Source organism: Pseudopipra pipra, chromosome 5 (assembly GCF_036250125.1).
Source record: "Pseudopipra pipra isolate bDixPip1 chromosome 5, bDixPip1.hap1, whole genome shotgun sequence".
Classification (NCBI taxonomy): Eukaryota; Metazoa; Chordata; class Aves; order Passeriformes; family Pipridae; genus Pseudopipra; species Pseudopipra pipra.
In genome coordinates this window covers 17,379,956-17,402,763 of record NC_087553.1, presented here as the reverse complement: position 1 = coordinate 17,402,763, position 22,808 = coordinate 17,379,956, and the positions used below count along the sequence as shown (strand labels likewise).

At 37.9% G+C, this 22,808-nt stretch overlaps 1 protein-coding gene across 8 annotated transcripts in view; it reads left to right on the top strand.

Moving 5' to 3' along the window:
* The window catches only part of DGKI (diacylglycerol kinase iota), a 215,115-nt gene that overhangs the window by 81,750 nt on the left and 110,557 nt on the right, over nt 1-22,808 (top strand). For 4 of the 8 annotated variants that reach the window (XM_064654708.1, XM_064654701.1, XM_064654705.1 and 1 more), the window contains exons 3-10: nt 3,501-3,596; nt 5,920-5,994; nt 8,447-8,503; nt 9,705-9,770; nt 15,684-15,755; nt 16,078-16,194; nt 21,924-22,019; nt 22,321-22,395. In XM_064654708.1, coding sequence (XP_064510778.1) covers nt 3,501-3,596; nt 5,920-5,994; nt 8,447-8,503; nt 9,705-9,770; nt 15,684-15,755; nt 16,078-16,194; nt 21,924-22,019; nt 22,321-22,395 — 654 coding nt within the window. The remainder of the gene's footprint in view (nt 1-3,500; nt 3,597-5,919; nt 5,995-8,446; nt 8,504-9,704; nt 9,771-15,683; nt 15,756-16,077; nt 16,195-21,923; nt 22,020-22,320; nt 22,396-22,808) is intronic. The other 4 variants (XM_064654703.1, XM_064654706.1, XM_064654700.1 and 1 more) reach the window with 3 other exon arrangements.

Below are 22,808 nucleotides of genomic sequence, written 5' to 3'. Positions count from 1 at the left end.
GGGGAGCATATTGAGTTCATGTGTCCCCTGTGAGGCAGGCTGCATCTGCCAGGAAAGCACTGCTGTCTCCGCTTCAGTGAGCAGGGGCTCTTTTTCTTCCCAGGACACTGAGTTCACACACTTGTGAAGGCTGGGAAGCCAGGCGAGGAAAGAGAGTTCCCACTTTTCTTTTTAACACCAAAATATTAGGCCGCAGTCATTTCTGTTTTATCCACAATGATGGATAAAATCCATTTCCATGTAGCAAGTCAAAGCAAAACACATCAACCTGAAAGCATGATTTGACAGGTCAGCTAAGCTGCCCTAGCACTCAGCTGGTACCGAAAGCATCAGTTCCACTGAACCCGTCTTTAACCCACCCCTCCTTGTGTCAGATCCAGCAGTTATGTGGTCACAGGGTGAGTCATTTTGTCTAGCTGATTTGGTGGATAAGGTATCTATTTCTTTCCATTCTGTGTGTAGCTTTACAGCCACCAGATTTGGCATGAGGAAAATGGCAAGAGCATGAGACTGAGGTTGTGGGTTCAGGGACAGAAGGAGAAGGACTGCCTCTTTAGAAGCCATTAACTTCTAAAGCTAACGTAGACACATCAAGTAAAAAATAAACCAAACTGGCAAATTTTTTATGAAAAAAACCCTCTGTATCAAAATATACAAATGATGACAGAGCCTTTACTGTGGTTTAGCTTTGTGTTAAACAGGAGCTCATACTAGAGGTGATCCCATGGACGTCTATCAGCTTATGTGTTGGTAGATGGAGAAGAGTACCCTTTCGTCTATCATGTTGTGGAATAGTGTCTGTAAATTTTGCAGCAGAAAATACTGTTTTGTTGCAGTCAAAGTTCTTCATGGAAATGTATTGATTTTTGTAAAAAATTTCTGTCAGAATTGAATGAAAAGTTTGGCTTAGAAAAGGTCAAAACATTTTCCTTTGACTATATCATCTTGATTCTCATATGTGGCAACAGAATGTCTCATCGTATAAATGACAGAGCCCTGTAAAATTTAAAACAGCAAAGTTCAAATAATTCCCTTTGATCTTATTGAGACAAATTAATAGACAGGAAAAGATTTTTGAGGGAGGGCATTTCATCTTGAAAGTCTCAGGTTTTGCTCTGATTCATGATAAAAGATTTTTCCAATGTCAGTTTGCTGGAATTGAAATTGAGTTTTTACACACAGTGCTGTGAAATTGTTTGTGGCAGTAGGTATCTGGAGGTATTTCCCTCATACCAGGTGAGGTTATTTACATTTTTGTTACCTAGTAGTGTCAGAACTCTATCATAGCATGAACTACAAAGTTCATCCTTGTAGACTACTTCCTAATTTTATTTACATGGTGATGTAAAGTTAGACATATAAATCTATGATACAGTCTGGAACAATAGAGAACAACCTCAATCAGTCTAAACTAGGTTATGGAAATAGGCCACTTCATCTTTAGAAATCCTGATGGCAAGTTATGTGGATGTTGTCTGGATGAAGGGGTGTTTAATCTATTTTTTAATGTAATTTTTATTCCTTGTTTAAAATTATGTTCCAGGAGCTGTGTGCTTTCTCACTTAACTTTCGGAGTTGATCTTTCCTAAACATCTTTTATAATCTACAGAATTTACCTCTGAGTTGTAATCTTTGCACTGTTTTGTCAGCAGAGAACATGCTCAGGTCAAGCATTTTTTGATGAACTCATATCCTGCTGCTTTGGTCCTCTTGTCTTACTCCTCAAGAGCTAGAGAATATGTTAATATGTTGGGCAATACTGTGAGTATAGTAATTTTATTAGTATGTGACTAGGCCTCCATGATGTGCTGTAAATCCAAGATAGTTCTTGCCAGAGAAAATAGCTGTAATGCAAGGATAAACATGAGAGAAAGAGTTCACAATCTGAGTAATTTACCCTCTAAGAAAGGCTTGAAGAATTATTTAAGCTAGTACAAGTGTTTAGAAGCTATTTTGCATTATAAAAGTGTTGAAAAGTCCCACCGAAACTATTGTGCTCTGATCTGTACAGTTTAGGAAACTCTCTGTCCCAGGGGGTCTACAGTTCAAGTGGATAGACAGACAAAAGCATGATAAGAAATGGAGGTATAGAACGTTGTGCCACCAAATGAAGATTAATCAGGGTGCAATGGCAGTAGATTGGAATCCCAGTCTCACTCTCACCTGGGCCCTTGTGCTGAGGGATAATACTGAGTCTGACGCCAGTGGGAACATTTCTGATGAAATTAGAAGACCTGTAGGCAGATAGACCTCTCACTAGATAAAAAAACCAGTGTTGGTCTTGTCCTCTTAGTTTATTTGAAGTGAACACCACAGTTGTGGTAGAACCATGTGTAGACTTGCATAGTTCCTGGCTGTTGTGGATGCATGCATACTCTAGAGAACAAAGGATTTTGCCGCTTCTGCTTTTCTCCATTACCTAAGAAATCCACATGGCAAGAGAAGTTTTCTCATTTTATCACTTTGAAACTGTCAGTGGTATTTTAAATAAATTATTTTATCCAAGATGGCTATTTCAGAGCATCCTGCTGTCGGACGCCATCTGTTTGGTAAGCGTCATCATTTGTGACTTCTGCAGTGTGGGAACCAAATGTCAGACTGTCAAAGCATTTTTCTATCATGCTCTAATTCTGGCTGAACAGAAATCCTATTTATTCACTTTGCTCAAGTAGTGTACAGTAGACTTTTAGGCTTTTTAGTCATGCCAGGATTACAGTCAAGTGAAAACCATGGTCTATCTACAACCAAATTTCCTTAGAACAAGAATTTTTATAGAATTAAAGTACAAATTGGATCAAATGAGGCTGTCCAGGCAAAGTCAGATATCACCCAGTTGATCACTCCTAATTGTCAGTGTGCTCAGATGAATGAATTATTCTTTCATATATAAAGTCTGGTCTCTCCTGGCGGCTTGATGGTTTGTTGATGTATTCACATAGTGTTGATCCAGCCATTTTAAAGAAAGCATTTTCCCATGACTAAATTATCCCATCCTCCTAAAGCTATAGTCAGTGTGTTATTTTTCACTCCTGGGCCCAGTTCTCAAATTTTTGGGCCTCTCCACTTGAAAGTTCAGTAGCTGTATTTTTGTTTCATCTCTCTTGATTTTCTGTTTCTTTAAAATTCTGTGCATATCTCATGCTTACAAAATCTAAATTACCAGTTAAACTATGCAGCATGTGGGAAGAACATCAGTAAAGTTTCACTGAACAGTGCACAAAAATACTTTGGTTTCAAGTGGTGACACATCATTTTATCATCAGCATCCTTTGAGCAGGGGTGGCCAGCCAGGTAATACTGTTATGTGCTATGGCTTTGTGCTGTAGAAAACCAAAACAACACCTAATGGTGTGGTGGTTGTTTTTCATTTGTTTTTTCTAGTTTATTTTAGTTTTCAAAATTTGTGTTGCAGATCAGACCATTTTTTTTCCCCCCCTCTCCCCTCTCTATACTCACATGGCTGAATTTCACAAAACATATTAACAATCATCTTTTCTCAGGAAAATGCTGTGAATGGAGAGCATCTGTGGCTAGAGACAAATGTTTCTGGGGACCTCTGCTACCTGGGGGAGGAAAGCTGCCAAGTCAAATTCTCAGTGAGTTATTTTCAGATTTCTCTTTCTCTTTCTGAGGTAACAAGCCTGACTTCAAATTGAAGCAGTGCTCAGTTGCTTGGGAGCTTGAATTGTTTGCCTGTGTTCCAGAAGGAATACAAAAGGGGCAAAAGGCTACTGTTAAAGACTTCATTGCTTGGGGAAAAAAGCCCAAAACGATTTTGAGTGACCCAGATTATTTACACAGTGAGAGTGTATATAATCAGCAGCTTTAAGAGAAAAGAAATTAGAATATCGAGATGTTGCAGAAATGTTCAAAGAAACTAGTCTGTTTTACACAAACACATACACAAATATATCACTTATTGCAGTCTCTGAGAGTACGGTCTGATCAAATTTTTGTGATTTTAATCACTGCAAGGATTTTAACTGAATTTTCCAAACTCCTGAGTGCGCTCACCAGCAATGAGTGAACTCATATTCGAGTGTTTACCTCCTTCTATTTGAGAATATTCAAGATTAGCCTTCTCCTATTGAAACTTCTCTGCTGTGTATGAAAACGTTTCATTGGATTGATCTCAAACCCGTGTGTGTCTCTGACTGGGAAGTCACTGTTACACTTCCAGTCTCCTCCAGGGGCACTTCTCTTAGTGTTTCAGTTAAATTGCTTCACCAAAAGAGAAGGAAAAAACCAAACCTCCTTTATTTTGGTATTTAGGAAGCCACCATCTTTTTGCTTTTATTTAAAAAAAAATCCACACTTCAGAGCATTTAATTCAAATCAAAGCCTTTTGATTTACTAACCACCTCGAGTTTTTGGGGCACTTCGATCCCAAATATCAGTGCTTTCTATAGCACAAATTTAATATCCATCTCCTGAAACTTCCCAAGTGAATTGGTTATTTCACAGCATATAACAGTAAGGCCAAGCCAGAGAAGTCCGTGCCTCCTTCAGAATTCCAAGGCGAAGTCCCAACAAACTGCTGATTGTTGGTAATATTCAAGGGAAGTGTCACTGTGTGTTTTTGCCCATTGGTCCTGAGGCACTGGGGTTTGGTGAAAGCTGGAGACAGGACTTGTTTGGTTGAGTGGGCCTTTGGTATGACGGTTCTGATGTTCTTAATAGAAGTTTGCCTTTCTAAAACTGAGTAACTAGTTCCTCATGATTTAGCTCATTAGAAGTAGAGTGGAAATTTAGTAATATGTTGCATATGATTTGCAAGGTTGTGTCTTCTTGGTAAACACAGAGATAAAAAACATACTTGAAGTTATCAAGTCACAAAACATGTGAAAACTCAGTCTGCTATACAATGTCATGGTTCTTCAGATGAAAGATTATAACACCCCTCCACATACATGTGAATATGTACAGCTAGGGTGTATCTGGATAATTATGAGAATCAGTAAAATTATTATAACTATTCCATAATATGAACTGAAACTGTGTTCCCTGTTCCTTCTTGAGCTTATTTAAATATGTTGAAAATTCTAAAGAAATAATTTATTAGAGATTTAAATGGACATGAATAAATTGATTGCAAAAATCTGAAGAAATCTCAACTTACTGTGTATTTATAAATCTTCTGTCCCTAAAGAACAAGTCTGTAAGTTAAATTTCAATGAAAATTAATTCCACCTGATTAATTAAATTGAGTTTGTGGAATAAAATAAGTCAGTATATTCTCTCTTCTGGATGCATTCTCTTGCCTTTGATATGCCTTGGCCCAGGGGAGTCCATGGAAATTATTTTAAAAGCCCTACTGAAATTAATAAAACTAACCAGGATAATTGAGAATTTTGTCCCTGCTGTAACATATCATAAGCATTTAAAAGCATTCTCTGAGAATTTTATCATTCTCTGCTAAATGACCCAAGTACCCAAGTATTTTCCTGCAAGTCAGTGGCTAGGCCTATCAAATTAATATTAATTATTAATAATTAAATATTATATGATAAGCATGAAGTGACCTACTCTTGTGAACTTATTGGAGTTCTGTGATTTGCATGTGTAATTTTTCACCTCTTTCACTGGCTCTGCTCATCATCTTCATAGGATGCTGCCCTTTATAGTGATGCTCTGCAGTGTTAACAACCTAATCTGCTACCCGAAGGGAAACTTTTACTTCTAGTTCACAAACTGGAGTACTATGGCTGTCTTTTTCAGAAAGTTCAGTTTTTAACTGAAAGAGCTTCAGACCTTTTTATTTATTTATTTACTTTTCGGTGCACAGCACAGTTGAAAGCACCAAGAGAGCAAAAAAAAAAAAAAAAAAGTATGTTGCACGAGGAGCGAAACATCTCTTGTTTCACAGCTAACTTTCTTTTCCCTCCTGGGAATACCACACGTCTCCCTTTCCTCTTGCAGAAATCCGCTCTGCGGAGGAAGTGTGCTGCCTGCAAGATTGTGGTCCACAATGCCTGCATGGAGCAGTTAGAGAAGGTAAGACATTGCCATCTTCTGGAGCCTGCCGTAGCCAACACTCTTTTAATTCTTTTTTCTGAGATTTCAACCTGGAAAACACTGCATGACAAATTAAGTTTTCATTGCTGTTTAAACAACGCACTTGTTAAAAAAATATGACTTAAAATTCCAGCTTTTTTTTGAAGTGTATTTCTTTGAACCCCATGAACCATAAAAAAACCCAAAACAACAAAATCCAAAAGTAAACCAAGAACAAAAATTACAGAATGTTTTCACAGTTCTAATGTTTAAAAAATAAATTCCCTCTACTTCTAGATTAAAAATTGAAGCTAGAAAATGGAGTATCCTGTCATGTACAAAATTGACCTTTCAAAATTTCCCAACTAAAGCCAGCGTAATTTATTGTATGACAGCAATATTTATTATGAGCAATGCAGCATAAGATGCTACTGTGAACATTTTCCCCTGTATTTACTAGACTCTACTGTTTTCTCTTCAAAACTTCAGAAATTAAATTCTTGTCTGTTAAATGGAAAACATCAACCCTTTCCTTTATAGTGTCATTATTTCTGTTAGTGTCTCTCCTGCTTCTCATTTCCTTCAAGGATCCTTCATCACACCCAAGCACCTATAGAATATCTGTCACTGACTTCAGTCTTCCCATCAGTGATTTGTCTTCATTATGACTAATTGGAAATGTGCTAAAGAAATCTCCCCCCACCATTTTCATTCCTGGTGTGATATGTGTAAAGAAATATGTGTGGGAATTTCCCCATTGCTTTCATTAGAGCTTCATTTTCACTCCTATATGTTTAGCTATATTGTTCTTCATAAAAGAAACTGATGCATAACAAATTTATAGCAGCAACTCTTTGGAAAGGGTATTTTCCTTTCTGAGTGCTTGGACTCATGTTGACAAATGCCACAGTGATTGCCATAAAACCAAGTTGGAGAGGTACCACTTCCACCCCCGATGCTTTTATCCACAGTGAAATTAGCATTAGCACATGCTTTCAGCACAAAATGTTACCAGTGAATTTTTCATGACTTCCTCCATCAGCAGCAGTGCTGACTCTCTATAGCCCAGTGAGCTGGTGACATTGCCAGACGGAGCAAATGAGCACTTAGATAAAAAACCCTTTCTGTTGAGCTTGTTTGACATTTTGGAGACCATGAAATCCATTTCTTGGCAGAGGGTTGTTAGAAAGTCTGCATCCCTCTTAAACTCTGTGGATTTTAAAGCTGGTACATGTCTTCTTCTTAGCCCTTTCTGCAAAGGTGCAAGTTGTAAGCAAAATAAAATATAAATATAAGCTGGGTGTCTTTCCAACACCAAATTGCAATTCCAGGTGAAGAACAGTGAAAGAAGAGTAATGTAACAATGTCTTTCATTTCTTTTTAAGTAATAGGTATTTTGTTTACTTCTTTCTTTGAAGGTTTTTGCTGTGTTTTTTTTCTTTTTCTCCCTAGAGCTATTATTTTGAAGGCCATTATTAAATGAGGGAAGAACTTATTTATCTGGGGAGAGTTGTATTTAAATTTGGAGAAACTTGATCCCTCTACCTTCATAACAGAGGGATAGCTGTGCATTATTCTTAAATGTTTTATTCTTTGAAGGATAGTCAACTTCAGCTTGAATCTGTTTTGTCTAGTGAATCCTTACTTCATGTATCCTTTGGTCTTTTCCAAGGCCTGTCTCTTCTTCAGTATATTTTTTCCCTTTCTACATCCCCCCCCATTCTACTCTTACTTCTACTGATTTTCTTTTCTTAAAACTTTTTCTTTCTTTTTCATAGGACTTCTTTCTTTTTCAATAAATGCTTTTTTTTCTCTCCACCTTTCTAAAAATGTTTTCCATTCATGAAAGCTCCTGTTATCCTCTTTGTCTTTCCCATCTGAAGCTGGCAATACCACTGCATGAGGCAGTACAATGCTCCCCAAATGGTTTGTGGTTGGGGAGGTGAATGAAAACATCCTGATCTAATGAAAAGGTAGAAATTTATGGTAATTTACATGATTCTTTATCTGAATGATGATTTCTCTGCAGATTTTGCTTATGAAGACATAAAGATGGGATGTGCAAAAAAGGTCTTACAAGTAGATTTCTAGCACCTACTAACTTTTGAGACCTCAGCTGAAGTCTGCATTTGTTTGCAAATGATCTTCAGAAAAACAAAACAGATGAAGCAGCTTTCTTCTAGAGGGAGGAGGTGGTTTAAATAGTTGAAGTGAGCAGGCAGCCAATAGCATTAGTGAAGATGAGGGCTATGTAGAGGTCTAGGAAGGAGAATTAATATGGCATAAGAAGAGATATTTTTTTCTGACATCCAGCTTAGTTACTTTTTTTCACCTAGTGAAGCTAATATTGTTATAGATAATAAATATTTTGGAAGTCTGGCCTAGATAAAAATACTGGAGTAAATTGTGTCTTAGCTCACTTGAAGTTCTAACAGTTTTATTTCAATGCCAGATTAATTTTCGCTGCAAACCGACTTTCCGAGAAGGAGGATCCAGATCTCCAAGAGAAGTAAGTAATGGATAAATGATCGTCACTTTTCATTTTACATGTGTGCTGATCCACCTGGTGTGGTGCTGCTAAAGTGCTTTTAGATTCAGAGGACTTTTACACATTGGTTCCCAGTGGAACATGTTCTCCTCGCCAGAATAAATGTGAAATGAATTCTAGCCGAAGGACTGCATTACTAACACGGACAGAAACCATTTCATCTTTTTGTTCTCTTTTTTTCATTAATTCAGCTAGTCTGTCTTTTTGCTTTTTTTTTTTTGGTAGCATTTTTTTTTTCTTCCTGGCATTTTAAATTTTTTTTCTTTATTTCCCTCTCCTTTCTCTTGCTTTCCTGTTATCTTTTTTTTTTCCTTCTAGAAGTACCTCAGACATAAAATCAGACATTCAAAAACCTTATGGTTTACATCCAGCTAGTGTATGAATTCAGCTCCTTTGAAGGTTTTGAAGGTGTTTATAGTTATTACTAATATATTTTTAGATCTGTCTTACATAGTTAAAAGCCAGTGTTTCAAAAACACTTCTTAGCTGTTGCAGCTGATTTGTTGGCCAGCTTGCTCTAGCAGAGGTAGCTCAATTCCCAGTCATGCTGGCAGTCCAGTGTTGGCTGGAACAACAGTGTGGTGCAGGCAGACCTCTTCTAGCCCTTGCCTGTGCAGAAACAGTGCCACAGCCCTGTCCACCCACCCATCTCTTGCTCACCTTTTGCTGCCATCCAGGATGTAAATAGTCCAAACAGGGAGAAAAGACTGCTTCAAGGACTTCCTCACCTCTTTTCCTTCTTTTTCATTGCCTTATGATATTTTGTGCATTATAGGACTGTACTTCCAAGCAGAATAGCAAGGGGCCCTGCTTTGTGGCTGAACAGAGCAGTGTTTGGGCACTTCTGTACTCTGTGTTTAGGTGATAATTATCTCTGCGTCATGTAATGAACTTTCTTCTTATTGTGGAAGAATACTGAGAAAGTAGTTCTGGCCTCGTTTCAACACGGATAAAGAAAACACCATCTTGTCCTTATTCCTCCTACAGTTTTGGTGGTTTTTGAGGTTTCCTGCAGTGACTGCTGCATTTTGCTCCAGGAATTACTGCACCGGCTGAAGGGACTTCTCCTTTGGTGTCTGTAAACCGATTTCACGCAGATGGTACTGTTGATTGCAAGGTACCAAGGCTTCCTATAACATATCTTTTTGCCCTTCTTTTGCAGAACTTTGTCAGACATCACTGGGTGCACAGGCGGAGGCAGGAGGGGAAATGCAAGCAGTGTGGAAAGGTAAGATTTGCAGCACAGCCCAAGTGTGACACAGAGCACTGTGGAATTGAGGGCACCCAGTAGGTCCTTCTAGTCGCTGAATTTTTTCCTATCACAAACACTTGGCCTCTTTTAATGGTTAATGACAAGCCTGAGATATTGAGCAATAACAGCCCTGATTCCCATGTGGGAAGAGAAAGGCAGCTGCATCTGCAGGAATGGGCACATCATGTATCCTGGGAGGTTGTGCTGCACTAGCTGCTAAAAATTGAAGAGGAAGGCGGCTGTGGCTCCTTGAGCTTCTTTCTTTGTTAAACTAGCCTGGTACTAATATAGTGTTCTTTCAGTGCTGTCCTCTGTGCCAAAATTGTGATGGCTTATTTTTTAGGCTTCTGGAAAAAGAAAACTGTTGCTTTATTTCTACCCCAGCAGACTCTTAAGATTTGTGAGACTGTATCATGTTTCCTCTGCTGTATAGATCGTACAAGTTTATTTCTAAAAAGCTATAAAAAGGAGGAAGAAATGTCTTAGCTACTGAAGACCATTCTTCTGAAATATTATGAGCCCCTGAAATATATTGAGAGATATTTAAAAATTAAATTAACACAGGGATTTAATTTCCTTTCTCTAGCACTATATTATACTTTTGCCTCCCTCTTACCAACTAGTAAGGAAGTCTGTGTCTCATCTCCATGGCACAGCATTTAAGTCAGAGGAAAATTTATATGTAGATTTGTATCTAGATATTCACATAGATCGTCAGCTTCAAGCTGCAATAAGACATGCAATAAAAATGCCTGTAGCATGGGAACAGTGCAGCAAGGCAGTTTGCATACAGTATTCTTATTGTATGACTTTGCCTTCCTTCTCTGCTTTTTTGGCCTGGATCTCCCCTACAGGCATTAGGAGTTGATTTTGCAACGGGAGTACTTACTGGCTATCATACCAAAACCTGTGCTGGATATGTTCACATGAGTAACCTTGACTGATATAGAATCATAAGGCTGGAAGAGACCTTTAAGGTCCTCAAGTCCAACCATCAAATGGAGAATATGGAGAAGAAATCTATTTTTCCCTTAAATAAGAAATATTCAGTTAAGACTAACATGGGTATATTGTAATAGCGTTGTTCTATGTCAAGAAACAGAAAGAATTAGAGGAAAATATAACCAAAAAAAAAATCCATTATACTTGTTGGCCAAGTAGTCTCCTATTAGAGAAAAATACTTGTCTTTCTTAGTGCTCTGCTATCACATTTCTTAAACCCCTGAGTAAGAATCACCTTTATTATTCTCTTGTCATGCAAGAAAAGGGGAACTATCATTGAAATAGAATGATAGAATAGAATTTGAAGCAATAAAAGGATTCTGGTTGATCTCATTGTTGTGTCATAGTCCCATGCCATGCCTGGAATGGGATGGTTAAGTATTTTAATGATCATTAATAATAGGTTTTTGGATACACCCATCTCATGCTTCAAATCATAAGCAAGTGGATAGGAATTAATGCACACCAATATTCTTAGCTTTGTGGCTTTATATTTTGTGTGCCATGTGTGCCATGCCTGACACTTCCTGGTGTCTGACAGTGTTCCACCTTAGATCAGAAGTGCAGTTTGGAAGAAATTTTCCTGATTATCCTCACTTATGATGGTTCACATATGGGACAGTCTTGCAACAAATGAACTGAACTCCTTTAGGTTAAACTCCTTTTAGAATAAACTTAATTGAAAGTTTACTCTGCAGTTACTAATGGACATTCAGTCCACAGGACCAGACTACAGCTAGTCCAAAGTAAAATTATTTGAAAATCCATGTGTACAGTGTTCTCAGTACCAACAGAGTCTGTGCTATCACTGTTACACATTACTTGCTAGTGTAGATACAGCTTATATGGGCTCATCCAGGCTTTAGTTTTCTCCTCTTCTTCTTCCCAGGAGTGATTTCACTGCTTTACTGCTGAAGTACTATATGGAGAATTAGGCACCAGGGAAGGGGGCCTGAAAAGTGCAATGTAACCAAACACTCTATTTCTGTCTTTCTGTCAACTTGCTGTGAAGGTTCCCTCTTTTTTGTTGTTACTTTTTTTGTTTTGAAACTGGAGACTGTAATAGAAGGATGGACAGATCTCTTAAAGTCCCACTGAGCCCAGTATTCAACAATGGCTTAATATGAAAAAGAATAAAATGGAGCAGGTGTTTAATGATGCAACCTCAAAGCAGTCTCCTGAACTATAAAAATTTCTGTCTCGTGAATTTCCAGAATTGGTGCCTTTATAGTTATATTGTGGCCTATGATAATTTTCTTCCCTGGGATCTTGCCTAGTTGAACCTTGAGTTCCTGTGAAGTTGTAGCATTTACAACATCCTTTAACAATAATTTCCTGAACTTAACTGCATGCTATGAGAAGAACAATATTTTGGTTGTTTCAAACCTGTCACATATTAGTTTTCTTTCCTCATGCTCCATAGCTGTTGTTTTGGAAGAGATGGTAAATAAATCCTCCCAAGCTATGTCCTCCACATCATTCACGATGCTTAAGAATTTATTTTTTTCTCTTGAAGACATGAAAAAAATAGTTTTGTAGCTGTTAGCTGTTTATTACGTGGGATCATAAGAGAAATCTTTATATAATTTGACGTAAGAATGTTCAGACCATGTGCCCCAGCATCCATTTCATAACTGAGTGCAGTAATAGAAGCTTAAGGATAAATGCAAAGGAATCTTTTCTTTGTATATTTCCAGTCAGGAGTGGTTTAGGGATTTTCTGAGACTCAGAACACATCTTAGACCATCATGCTAAACAAACACTGTATTTCTTTAACCTTCTGTGATGTCCAAAGTAGTGTGCCCTCTGTATACATGCAGTGTGTCTACAGTGTCTCTTTACCAGTCCCTTTACAGGCTTGATCCAGAACTTCATGTTTTCCTGCATCTAAAGGTAGAACTGAATTTTCTAGTACTCGAAAGGCAATTCCAGTTCCTTGTTATTTTAGCAGAGATCACCATCCAAGTGCTTCTGTTGTAGTCTGTGTTTGAGTTGTAATAATACCTGGCTCTCCTACAGTAATGTTGCATTAGGATATCTCTAAGAGCACTAAAAAGAGAATAAATATTATAGGAAAATACTTGCAAAAAATGTTATTACTAGCTCTAACACTAGTGTGAAAACAGTCTTTAATGATAAATACTTTTGAGAATATAACCAAAACATACCAGAACTAGTAATCCCTGTGTGCTCTTTTGTGTGCATGAATGTCTATGTTAATTTGGACCTTCAATTTGTCTAGATAGTCTGGATCAATCACCAACATAAGCTGGTTTTGTGGCGATTCAAGTTCTCTTTTCCTATGAGTACATTTCTTCTGGTATGCACAACTGTTTAATTCTACAGGAGCAGCACACAATAGGGGATTTCATGTGTTGTAGAGGAACTGGTTACTGGGGAATCAGGGCTAATCATGTACTGTTAGGCTGATGTTCTCACAAAGGTGAAATTCATTTTCTATCTCAAAACTTCTAACTGGGTGCAGAAAATCTCCTTGCATGAGCCAGGAACAAGATAACTGAAATTTAGTTTTCCTTCTCATTGAGAGAAGGCAGGAAAGATAATTTCTAGTAAAATATGGGGAGTTCCATGGTTTCAGTTTGATAGTTCTCATCAAATCTCACTGTGACAGTGCACTGTTTATTTTATCAGTTCCTTTATTTGTAAAGCTAGCTTTCAAATAAATGCTATCTTACCTGAAACATGTATCCTTAGGAAGTATTAGTGCACATTTGTAAAGCTATTTGAGGAAGGATAGTGGTGTTTTATTGCTACTTATCATTAATATGTTTTCATTGCTGTATCATTTTCTCTAATTACTCCCTAAAAGCCAAATGGCTTACTAAATAAATGGAAAAATGGTCCATCTAGAACCAGACAAGCTGCTTAGGCCATATGTTTAAAATACGCAACTGATGGGCTGTAGAATTAATGTACTGAATTTAGGTTTTTATTAGTGGAGGTTTTGGGAGAGAAGAGTTTTCCCCCTGGTTATTACAAAGCAGAACAAAACAAAACACTTCATGCTCCCGAGGGACTGAAATCTTTTTTTCTTTCAATGCGCTTTGGGACCAGAAAGGATGAGATCTGTGAGAAACACTATGAAGCATCAGTGTAAGTGAATGAGAATAGAGCGTTTTGTCCAGCATCAGAACTCTGTACCAACACTTGGGTCACAGTTACTGTCACTCTGTTCATTCTGGTGCCCACACTGAATGGCAGATGAGATGTGACCAGCCAGAAGCAGCTGGACAGCTTGTCTTTTTTTAAGCCATTTTGACTACACTGCTACTAAACCTGAATATGTCAAATCACCATAATTATGAAGAATCTAATCTTTGAATTTCTGTGAATGTAAACTCTGAGGCATTAGGGGGAAGATGAAAAAAAGCCCAAAAACCTACCAAACAAATCTAGGCAGAGGTGACACAAGCCTTTTGGGAGTCGATCGTGGAGGTGTGGTCCATCTGGCAAGCTAGTTTGGCTGGGATATAGAGATACCTGTAGAAGAAGCTGTGGACAGGCAGGTAGAGCCTCCTTCTCTTTAGAGTATCAGTAGGGTTGTCCTCAACTACCTTGTAAAGATAGATTGTAGCTCAATCCCTCACTTAACAAGACCAGTGCATCTCTCCATGTTTTTTGGTTGGTTGTTTAATTCTCCTTCTTGGTGTGCTTGACCTTGTCATTGGACTGAGCAGGCTCATTTTTCCTGCAGGATAAGAAGGACCTTATTACAGAAGCAGTAAGGCAATGTCTTGCTAGATGTTACTAAATCAGATTATAACTTTCTTGCATTGAGTCTTGGGCATTGTCCAGCATGTAGGAGATTTAGGTATTAACTCAGCTTGTCAAAAAGAAAGCTGGCTCACAAATTCATCACTTGGTAGAGAGATTGAATTAGAAAATTCAGGATGATGATGGGCTACTTAATGTGGTAAGAGAGAGGCTTGATGGAAGCTCATGAATAAAGGATCCAGACAACTGCAAATCTGAAATCTAAGCAGTAAAGATGACTATGACAAACTGCTCAATGAAGTTCTGGACTTTGTCTCTCCAGCCATCAACCCAAATCAGATTTTTGTCTGACTAAAAAGAGCTTTAATTCAACAAAAAACTTCAGGCTCTGTCTTACAATTTGTTGCCTGTGTTAGATGTAAGATGAGTTTATATGACCCAATGGTCTTTCCCAGCCTTAGAATTTAGAGCAAAAGTGACATTTTATTCTATGGAATGAAGCTCTTCTGTAGGAGAATAAAATCTCATATTTATTGGTAATGGTGGGCTTTTTTCTCTTTAAAACTATAAAGAAACATTTTCTTTTATTTGTTTTATTTGAATCAGACCATCTTGTTTTTTGGAATTTACAGGAAGGATTTTAATCTGAGTCAGCTCAGTAAAACTATAACTCAATTTCCCCACCAGAACATTCCCAGACAGACATTGTAGTTGATTCTGCTCTGTAGTTAAAAAAAAAAAAAAAAAAAAAGGAAAACTTAGATTCTTGTTTTTATTTAGAGCAAACAAGACTGCAACTGTCACAAAATTTGACACTCTCCAGATCTGTAGAAATCCATTAAAATAGGCATTCCTTCTCTATCTTTTCCCAGTGTTTTTAACTACAAAAAATCTAAGGAAAAGCATAAAATTTTGGAGAAATGCTTTTAAAAGTGTGTGCAAAAATGCCCCAGTTGAAGAACATTCTCTGTGACTCTTGTCATTGTTTTATCCCCCAAAAATTTGTTTGTTGTCTAAGAGCTTTGAGGCTGAACCAATGCATCTGACTTCAATGAATAGATTTAGCTTAGTACAGTCAGGTGACAAGAGTTAAAGGTGCATATTTTCTTGTAGTCAGGAGGAATTTAATCCTTTTTTTCCTGGTTATTCTAGGGCTTTCAGCAGAAGTTTTCCTTCCATAGTAAAGAGATAGTGGCCATCAGTTGTTCCTGGTGCAAGCTGGCGGTAAGTGAATAATACTCCGAGAGACTGTGATCTGTGTTTAAATAGGAATGATTGTGGGTGTTTGTTGTTGTTGTTGTTGGTTTTGGTGTTTTTGTTTGTTTGATTTGGGTTGTTTGTGGGTTGTTTGTTTGTAAGAAGGTATGATTTGGGAAGATAATCTTTAGTTACATGTTCCTAAAACTCCATGGTTTGACTGACTTGAAGACGGTAGAGTTGGAAACATAGCTCCAGTTTTTGTACCATCACCCTCTTCTTCCTCTCCATGCTTTCCCTTTATGTTTCTTGATCTCCTTAGTGACTCTACTCTTTCCTTCTCTTCCAGTTTCATAACAAAGTCACCTGTTTCATGCTGCATCACATTGAGGAGCCGTGTTCCCTGGGGGCTCATGCTGCTGTCATTGTGCCTCCCACTTGGATCATTAAGGTGAAGAAACCTCAGGTAACTGCATGCTGATGTCTGTTTCGGAAGCTGTGTGGCTGTGCAAAGCCAACCTGGCTTCGCTGCTCGGTTCTCCTTCACGAAAGCATGCTTGTTCAACCCTGTCTTTATCCCTGAAACCCAGCATACCTCCATGGTGATTATGAACCTGTATTCTCCTGCCCCTCCATCCAGACCTTCAGTAGATTTCCCTGTTTGGGATGATGAGCAACAAACATGACTTGTTCTGAGCTAATCCAGTTCAGATTTGTTCCTGTAACTGAGTTCAGCAAGCATACTGCAAGAAAATCCCCCGTGTGGTAGGCAGTCAAGCATGTTTCATTAAATAGAGCTGAGCAAATACAGGGAAAAACCATTCACAAACATTCACTCGAACTGCAGTAAGAATTGGCTGTGGCTGGACTGGCACCCTTCTGAATTTGCCATTAATGGACATGTAAGGAATCATGTCTTATTTACGTCGGTGCTTGCTCGTTGTCAGCAGTAAGCACATGTGCTCATTTAGTTGAAGGTAACAAACACTAGACTTCAAAGCATTTGTGATGGATGTGATAGGTCCTGGAGAGGGTAATTCACTGATGAACATAGGGGAAAAGATATCCACAAGAGAGCTGGCCAAAAATTAAAAGGGGTTCGCATCATGCAAGAAGTATTTTTTCTTTGGAAGTCTGTTTTCACTCTAAGTTGAGCTGAGAGAAACAAATGCTGAACGTATCACGGAGTGGAAAATACTGGTTAATTTTTTATTTCAGAATAACAATTTTTATTTCAATCCATCCTTGGGAAGTGACCCAGGCTTTTTGACTCCTGGTTGTCAATAAGAAGCCAAGAATTTCAGGCTGTGGACAAGGCACTAAGACAAAACTAGTCCTATGAAACTGGAAAAAGGCCTAAGGCCTAAGTGGGGACACTGCTCAATCTTTAGTTCCAGTCTAGGAATATGACCAGCAGATTTGGGCATTAATAGGATTTCTAACAAGCTGGTTGTTGAGGACAGTGGGCAGAGGGAAGGGGAAATATATGTATAGAGTAATCAAAAAATTGACCAAAGAAGTTGCTATTTCTCTTTTAGGTTAAGAGAGAGTGTAGGCAACATTCCCAGCCACCTCCACTCAGAGAAAAAAGGGTTTTTTTGTCATTGGTAGCTTTTCCTCACATTCTTTTTTCTCTGTTTGTTTTACTCAGGACTCCTCCAGAGAAATCTTTTTTTCTCTCTCTTGTTGAGGAATGTTTGAGTCCTTGGCAGGGACTTCATATCCTTGACTAATTTTCAGCACCATACTTGACAGATGTATCCATGTCTGACCTTACTAACAGAAACTTTTCCTCAGTTTTTTAATTCTTATTTTATTTAATTTTTAGTAAAAAAAAAAAAAACAACAAAAAAAAACCCCAAACCCCAAAACTGTCACTTTTAATTTTCTCTTGATTTGGCTTTTGGTCAAAGCAAGGTACATTCTTTATAATATTTTTAGAGAATGTAGTTTCTTGTTCACTGTTTTTTTCAGGCCAGTTCCAATTAAAAAATAGAATCTGATCTAGCTAATTATAATTTATGGGAAAATATCTTCTAAATAAAGGTTTAATATGTTAAACTATAAGAAAATATCTGTTATCTTTGTGTGCCTGAGTCATGAGTGGAAGGAAGGTACTGCAATCCATTATTCCCTCTCCCATTACATCTTGAGTCCTTGAGATTCATGCTCAGTAGCATGCAAAAACCTTGAGTAGCTGAAGCATTAGATAGATGAAAATTATATTTAACACAGACAATGGGGATATTTCTGTGAAACTTCATAACAGCTCCCATTGCAATTATGGGGAATGCATCCTTATTGCTTTAGAAAATACTGATGCATCTTTTGGATGTGTTTTCAGATTTTTGGCAGAAGTCTTGTTTTCTTATTTATTATTTTCTTAGGAAATATTTTTCTTCTCCTGCTGTTTCTGGCCAGCTCTACTGCTATGTATTATTACCCTCTTCATCCCATAGGAATGTTTGGTAAACACTATGAAATATTCACTGCATTCGATCCACAGAATATAAACACAATATTCACAAATTTTTGTAAATTCACATAATAAATGAATGTGTAACCAACAATCTGTTTTTCACATATTCCACAGTCAGAATAAATTTGACTAGAAGCTTTTTTTGTTATAAAATATTTTCTCAGCTCTAATTAGCTACTTACATTAGTCACAGGCAACTCTTGAACTGAATTTCCTACTCATATAAAATTGATTTTAGTGATGCCTGCATCCTGTTTGTTTGTTATTTCCTTTAAGCAAATAAGTTGGCTTTTTGTAGCAAAACCTTGCCCTATTTTATATTTTTTTTTCTTTTTATTGCCACAAAAATGGTTTTCCATGCTTATTTTGTATAACGTGGGTCACCACCTTCCAAATATTGGGCTTGCATAAAGACCACACTCCTCATCTCGTTGCTAATATTGTGGTAGTAAAACATCATGGTGTGATTGGCTAAGGACAAATTATTGCTGACAACCTATGTTCTAAATGGGGAGCTTCTTGCAAGCAACTGATTGGAAGATGAAGAATATTCAGAATGGTTCAAATAGCCTTGGAATCGGTGGTAGCTCTGTATGTAAAGACCCACTCACACATGAATGGAAAACTCCCAGTACCTATTCCATGTTATCCATAATGTGAGCCACTTCTGTAACTTTTTTACTGATTTCCAGTGTTTCCATACTGTTAGCAGTGCTTTGAAACCAGCTCTGTTTTCCTGGGGTTCAAATCAATTCCATCTCCTAGTTTGTGAAGGAGGTCACTCCTGTTGACTGGTAGTATTTTTTTATAGGTGAGGTTTGGTAGCCAAAGTGGTGTTAGGTCTAGCAGTGGGCTTGCTATATGCTTGTGATGTGGGAGAAAAGCAGGTAATAAGGAGGATCTGGCTCATGTATTGAGTCTGTCTTCTGTTTGGGAAGATAAAGACAGTAACTAAAATTCCAAGATTTTTCTGTTTAAGGTGAGTAAACATGGTGCTTTCTTCTTCTGCTCCTGCTTTGAGGACCTTGAAAAAGTTCTAGTGAATGCTTATATTTCTGGGTTTATTTCTTTATTTCCCCAATTGCTGAGTCCAGCTGGCTTGTCTGATGGTGTTTGTGAACAACCAGAAGACGGTCAAGATTGACTTTCCCAGACGCTGTTCATTATTTAAGTAATTTGAAGATCAGCGTGCTAAAAGCCTTTGAAAATGAAGGCTGAAATGTTGTAAGGGAAAAGGTTGAAAGGTGTAATTGGATTTCTCTGAGGTAGCCCATGGCCTTTGCACCATCCAACACCATACAAGAACTGCAGTTCTCCTGCTCACCTAGCTAATCTTGCTGAGAGCTATACTGACCATTCGATAATATGAAAAATCTCTTTTTGAAGACAGACAAACTGACATCCACAAAGGAGAGGTTTCCTCTCCAGAGGCAAGTTAGGATTTACTTATGGTGCCCATTTAAAGGTATGCTTTGCTATCAGGTACCTTGCTGAATAACATTATATGTTTACAAAATACTCATCACCTTGTTATGTGAACAAGGTAGTATGTATCCATTTCTTCACTTCAGTGTGCAAAGACTGCTGATACTCTTGGCTGTTACTCTTCTGCATGCTTGCAAAAAGAACCTGCATATGTTTAAGCAGCTTTTTTGCCTCTCATCTGCTATGGACATGCAGTTGCAATTACCTTAGCAAAGCTTTAGGTTCTGCTAACACTGAGGTGTAGGCATGTAGAAAAAAAAAAAAGAGGAGTGAAATAACACTGTTGTGATGTAGCATAATTTAATGCCTTTTTGAGTATGGAAATGAAAATGTTTATAATCATGATTGGAGGCTTAGACTAAAACTGTTTCTTTAATATAGCTGTGTTCCTTTTCCGTACTCACCCATAGGCAAGAAAAGAGATACGTAGCACAAACAGCTACGTTTAAACATTCTTTAAATTATTCTTTTAAAATTAGTTAATGTTTTACTGAACTGTCTTTGCCCTTTCCAGAAGAATTTCATTGGACTTAGGTCTGTCCATTTTGGAGGTAGAATAACAAGTACAGTCCTTCTAGAGGTACAGTTAAGAACTTGCCTAATGTTTTACCTAACTTAAGTTATAAACTAATATTTGTCAGCAGAATTCACTGCACTTAACCAACACAATAAGCATTTTGAATTTTGCACCTGGACAGACTGATGCACAGGGAAAAGGTTTGGTATGTGTGTGAGCTTTCAACAGACTGCTAGCAAGACTGTGGATCTTCTCTCTGTGTCCTGTGTTTTGCCCCACTCCAGGGATAATCCTTCATCAGAGAAGGAGGCTGAGAAACTAGGTTAAGGCCCCCATGGGAGGCAACTTTGAGTGTAACATCTCCATAACTTTCTGTTGGCATCAAGACTGTTGTACAGTTGATCTGATTACTGAGGTAGGGCAATGAAAGACTGTGCAGATGGGATTGCTGATACACTTGCGTAGTCAGTGCAGTCTTTGAGGTTTATCATGCTTTCGAAATCGCTTTGTATCAGAGTAGGGAAAAATATGAACACTTCTTTAGGTAGTTTCTCAAAATACCGTCTAAAAGGGCAAATGCTCTGAAACTGCTCTGCAGACCTGTCCTGTCTTCAATATTTTTGGTAAGCAGTAAGGCGTGACTGTATCCTGGTCCACAAGTAATGTTGAGTGATGATAAAAAGCTTGGGACCTTGGGCTCTACAGCAGGCTTCTCTTGATCTCCATAATTAAGAACAGTGCCTTTAGGTCTTTGAGTTAGACAGTTGTTAGTTTTACTTCTAGGAGATGTGGAAGCATTAACTACTGTATCTGGTCTGTCATACTGAAGTCTTGAAATTCTGAAAGTGATGGATTTGTATTAAAAAAAATATGGTAGCTATTCTTGTTGATGTTGGTTAGCAAGCAGGATTAAGAACAGACATCACTGTTTAGTGATTTGATGATCTCTGCTTGTTGATTTTCCTAAGTGGTACACTTTTGAACAAGGTCAGGACAGAAACGAACTTTCGAATGGCTGAGTGAATCTTGCTTTCCCTCTTGAAGCCAGGAAAAAAAAAAAGTCAATGAACTTTCTTCTAATTCCCTGTTTTACTTTAGTTCTTGGTGATGACTAGACTAGAAGTTGAAATACTGCAAAAATATTTGGAGTGTTTCCCATAATACAAAATTTCAATCATATGGAAATGGTTAGGGTTTCCTGCAGGTATGACTTCAATTACTGAATTAAAATAATTGAAAAATTTAATAAAATTATCCTTTTTGGACTGTTCTTATCAAGCCAGAACACCTTTTCACTCAGTATCACTGAGCAGACTATTGCCAGCCTGGAGAACAGCCTTGACATAAGTTCTATTTTAATAGGTTCTGCAAAAATACAAGCAATTATATGTTTTTACCTATGTAGTTAAGTGATACTGTTATTTAAAAACAAAACAACCACCCACCCCACAAACACGCCTTCACTCAAATCCTTAAAAATTAAAATTAATTCAGTTTGTTCCTTAGCAGATGATTACACAAGTTTCTTGGTAGGCTGGGACTGATTCTACAGTGCCAGCATCATACGCCATGGTGGCCTACGTTATGTTGAGTCATAATGGTTGCCAGAGCTAAAACTTGTTGTTTTCTTTCCTAAAAAAAAAAAAAAAAAGAAAAGAAAAAAAAACATGAAAAATATCTCATTTATCATGTTTTTTATTACATCTTTATGCAGGTGGTCTCCATACCAGGAGACGAGCCTGATTGGGCAGGAGACTGGAGCCCCGAAGGGGAAACGGGCGTCTCCTACCCCTATTGGGAGGGTTGGCAGGTACAACATGTGGTGTTATGTGAGTCTATGGGAGCATCTGATCTTTTTTTCCCCCTCACAGCGTGGGAAAGTTTCCAGTTCCAAAACACCAGTCTGGTCTCCGTGTGTGGCTTTCTCCATAAACGGTGGTGTGGAAGTGTAAAGCATGCAGCGCATGTGATTTAAATCTCGAGCATGTGCCAGATACTCTTATCATTCTCCAAGTGGACATGCATGGAAGAGCTTCGTAAAGGGGCTCTGTCTGGGCCTGTCTTCTAAATTTTGTTTTGCTTTTCATGTATTCTTTTTTCTTTTGATGTAGAACTCCTTAAAGACTTCAACACGGCGAAAGAAGAGAACGTCTTTTAAAAGAAAAGCCAGCAAAAGAGGCAATGAAGTAGGTATTCAAGTGCTTTGGAAATCAGGCTCCTTTTGTTTAAATATCTAAACCGTGAATTTGAAGTTTTTAGGGTTTTGGTTTATTTTCTTTCTTTCTTTTTTACTGCATTGTTTAATATATTTTTTTCCCCTGGAAAATTCAATGCTATTGAATTTGTTGTTAGAAGAGATAAAACTTGTATGAGAAGTTTTATTTTCTGAGTTGATTTTTTTCAAGAATCAACGTACCAGACTCCAGAAGGACCAGCACCCTATTCTCTTGGGATGTAAGAGACTCAGCTCACACCCTTGTTTTCCACTAGGCAGAGCAAGGGTGTGAAACTGGGGTTGTGAAGTCCATGGTGAGTGCACTGATGCAAGGCTCTGGTCCAGTTTGAGGATGTTTCCTTCGGGGGATCTCATATTGGAAAT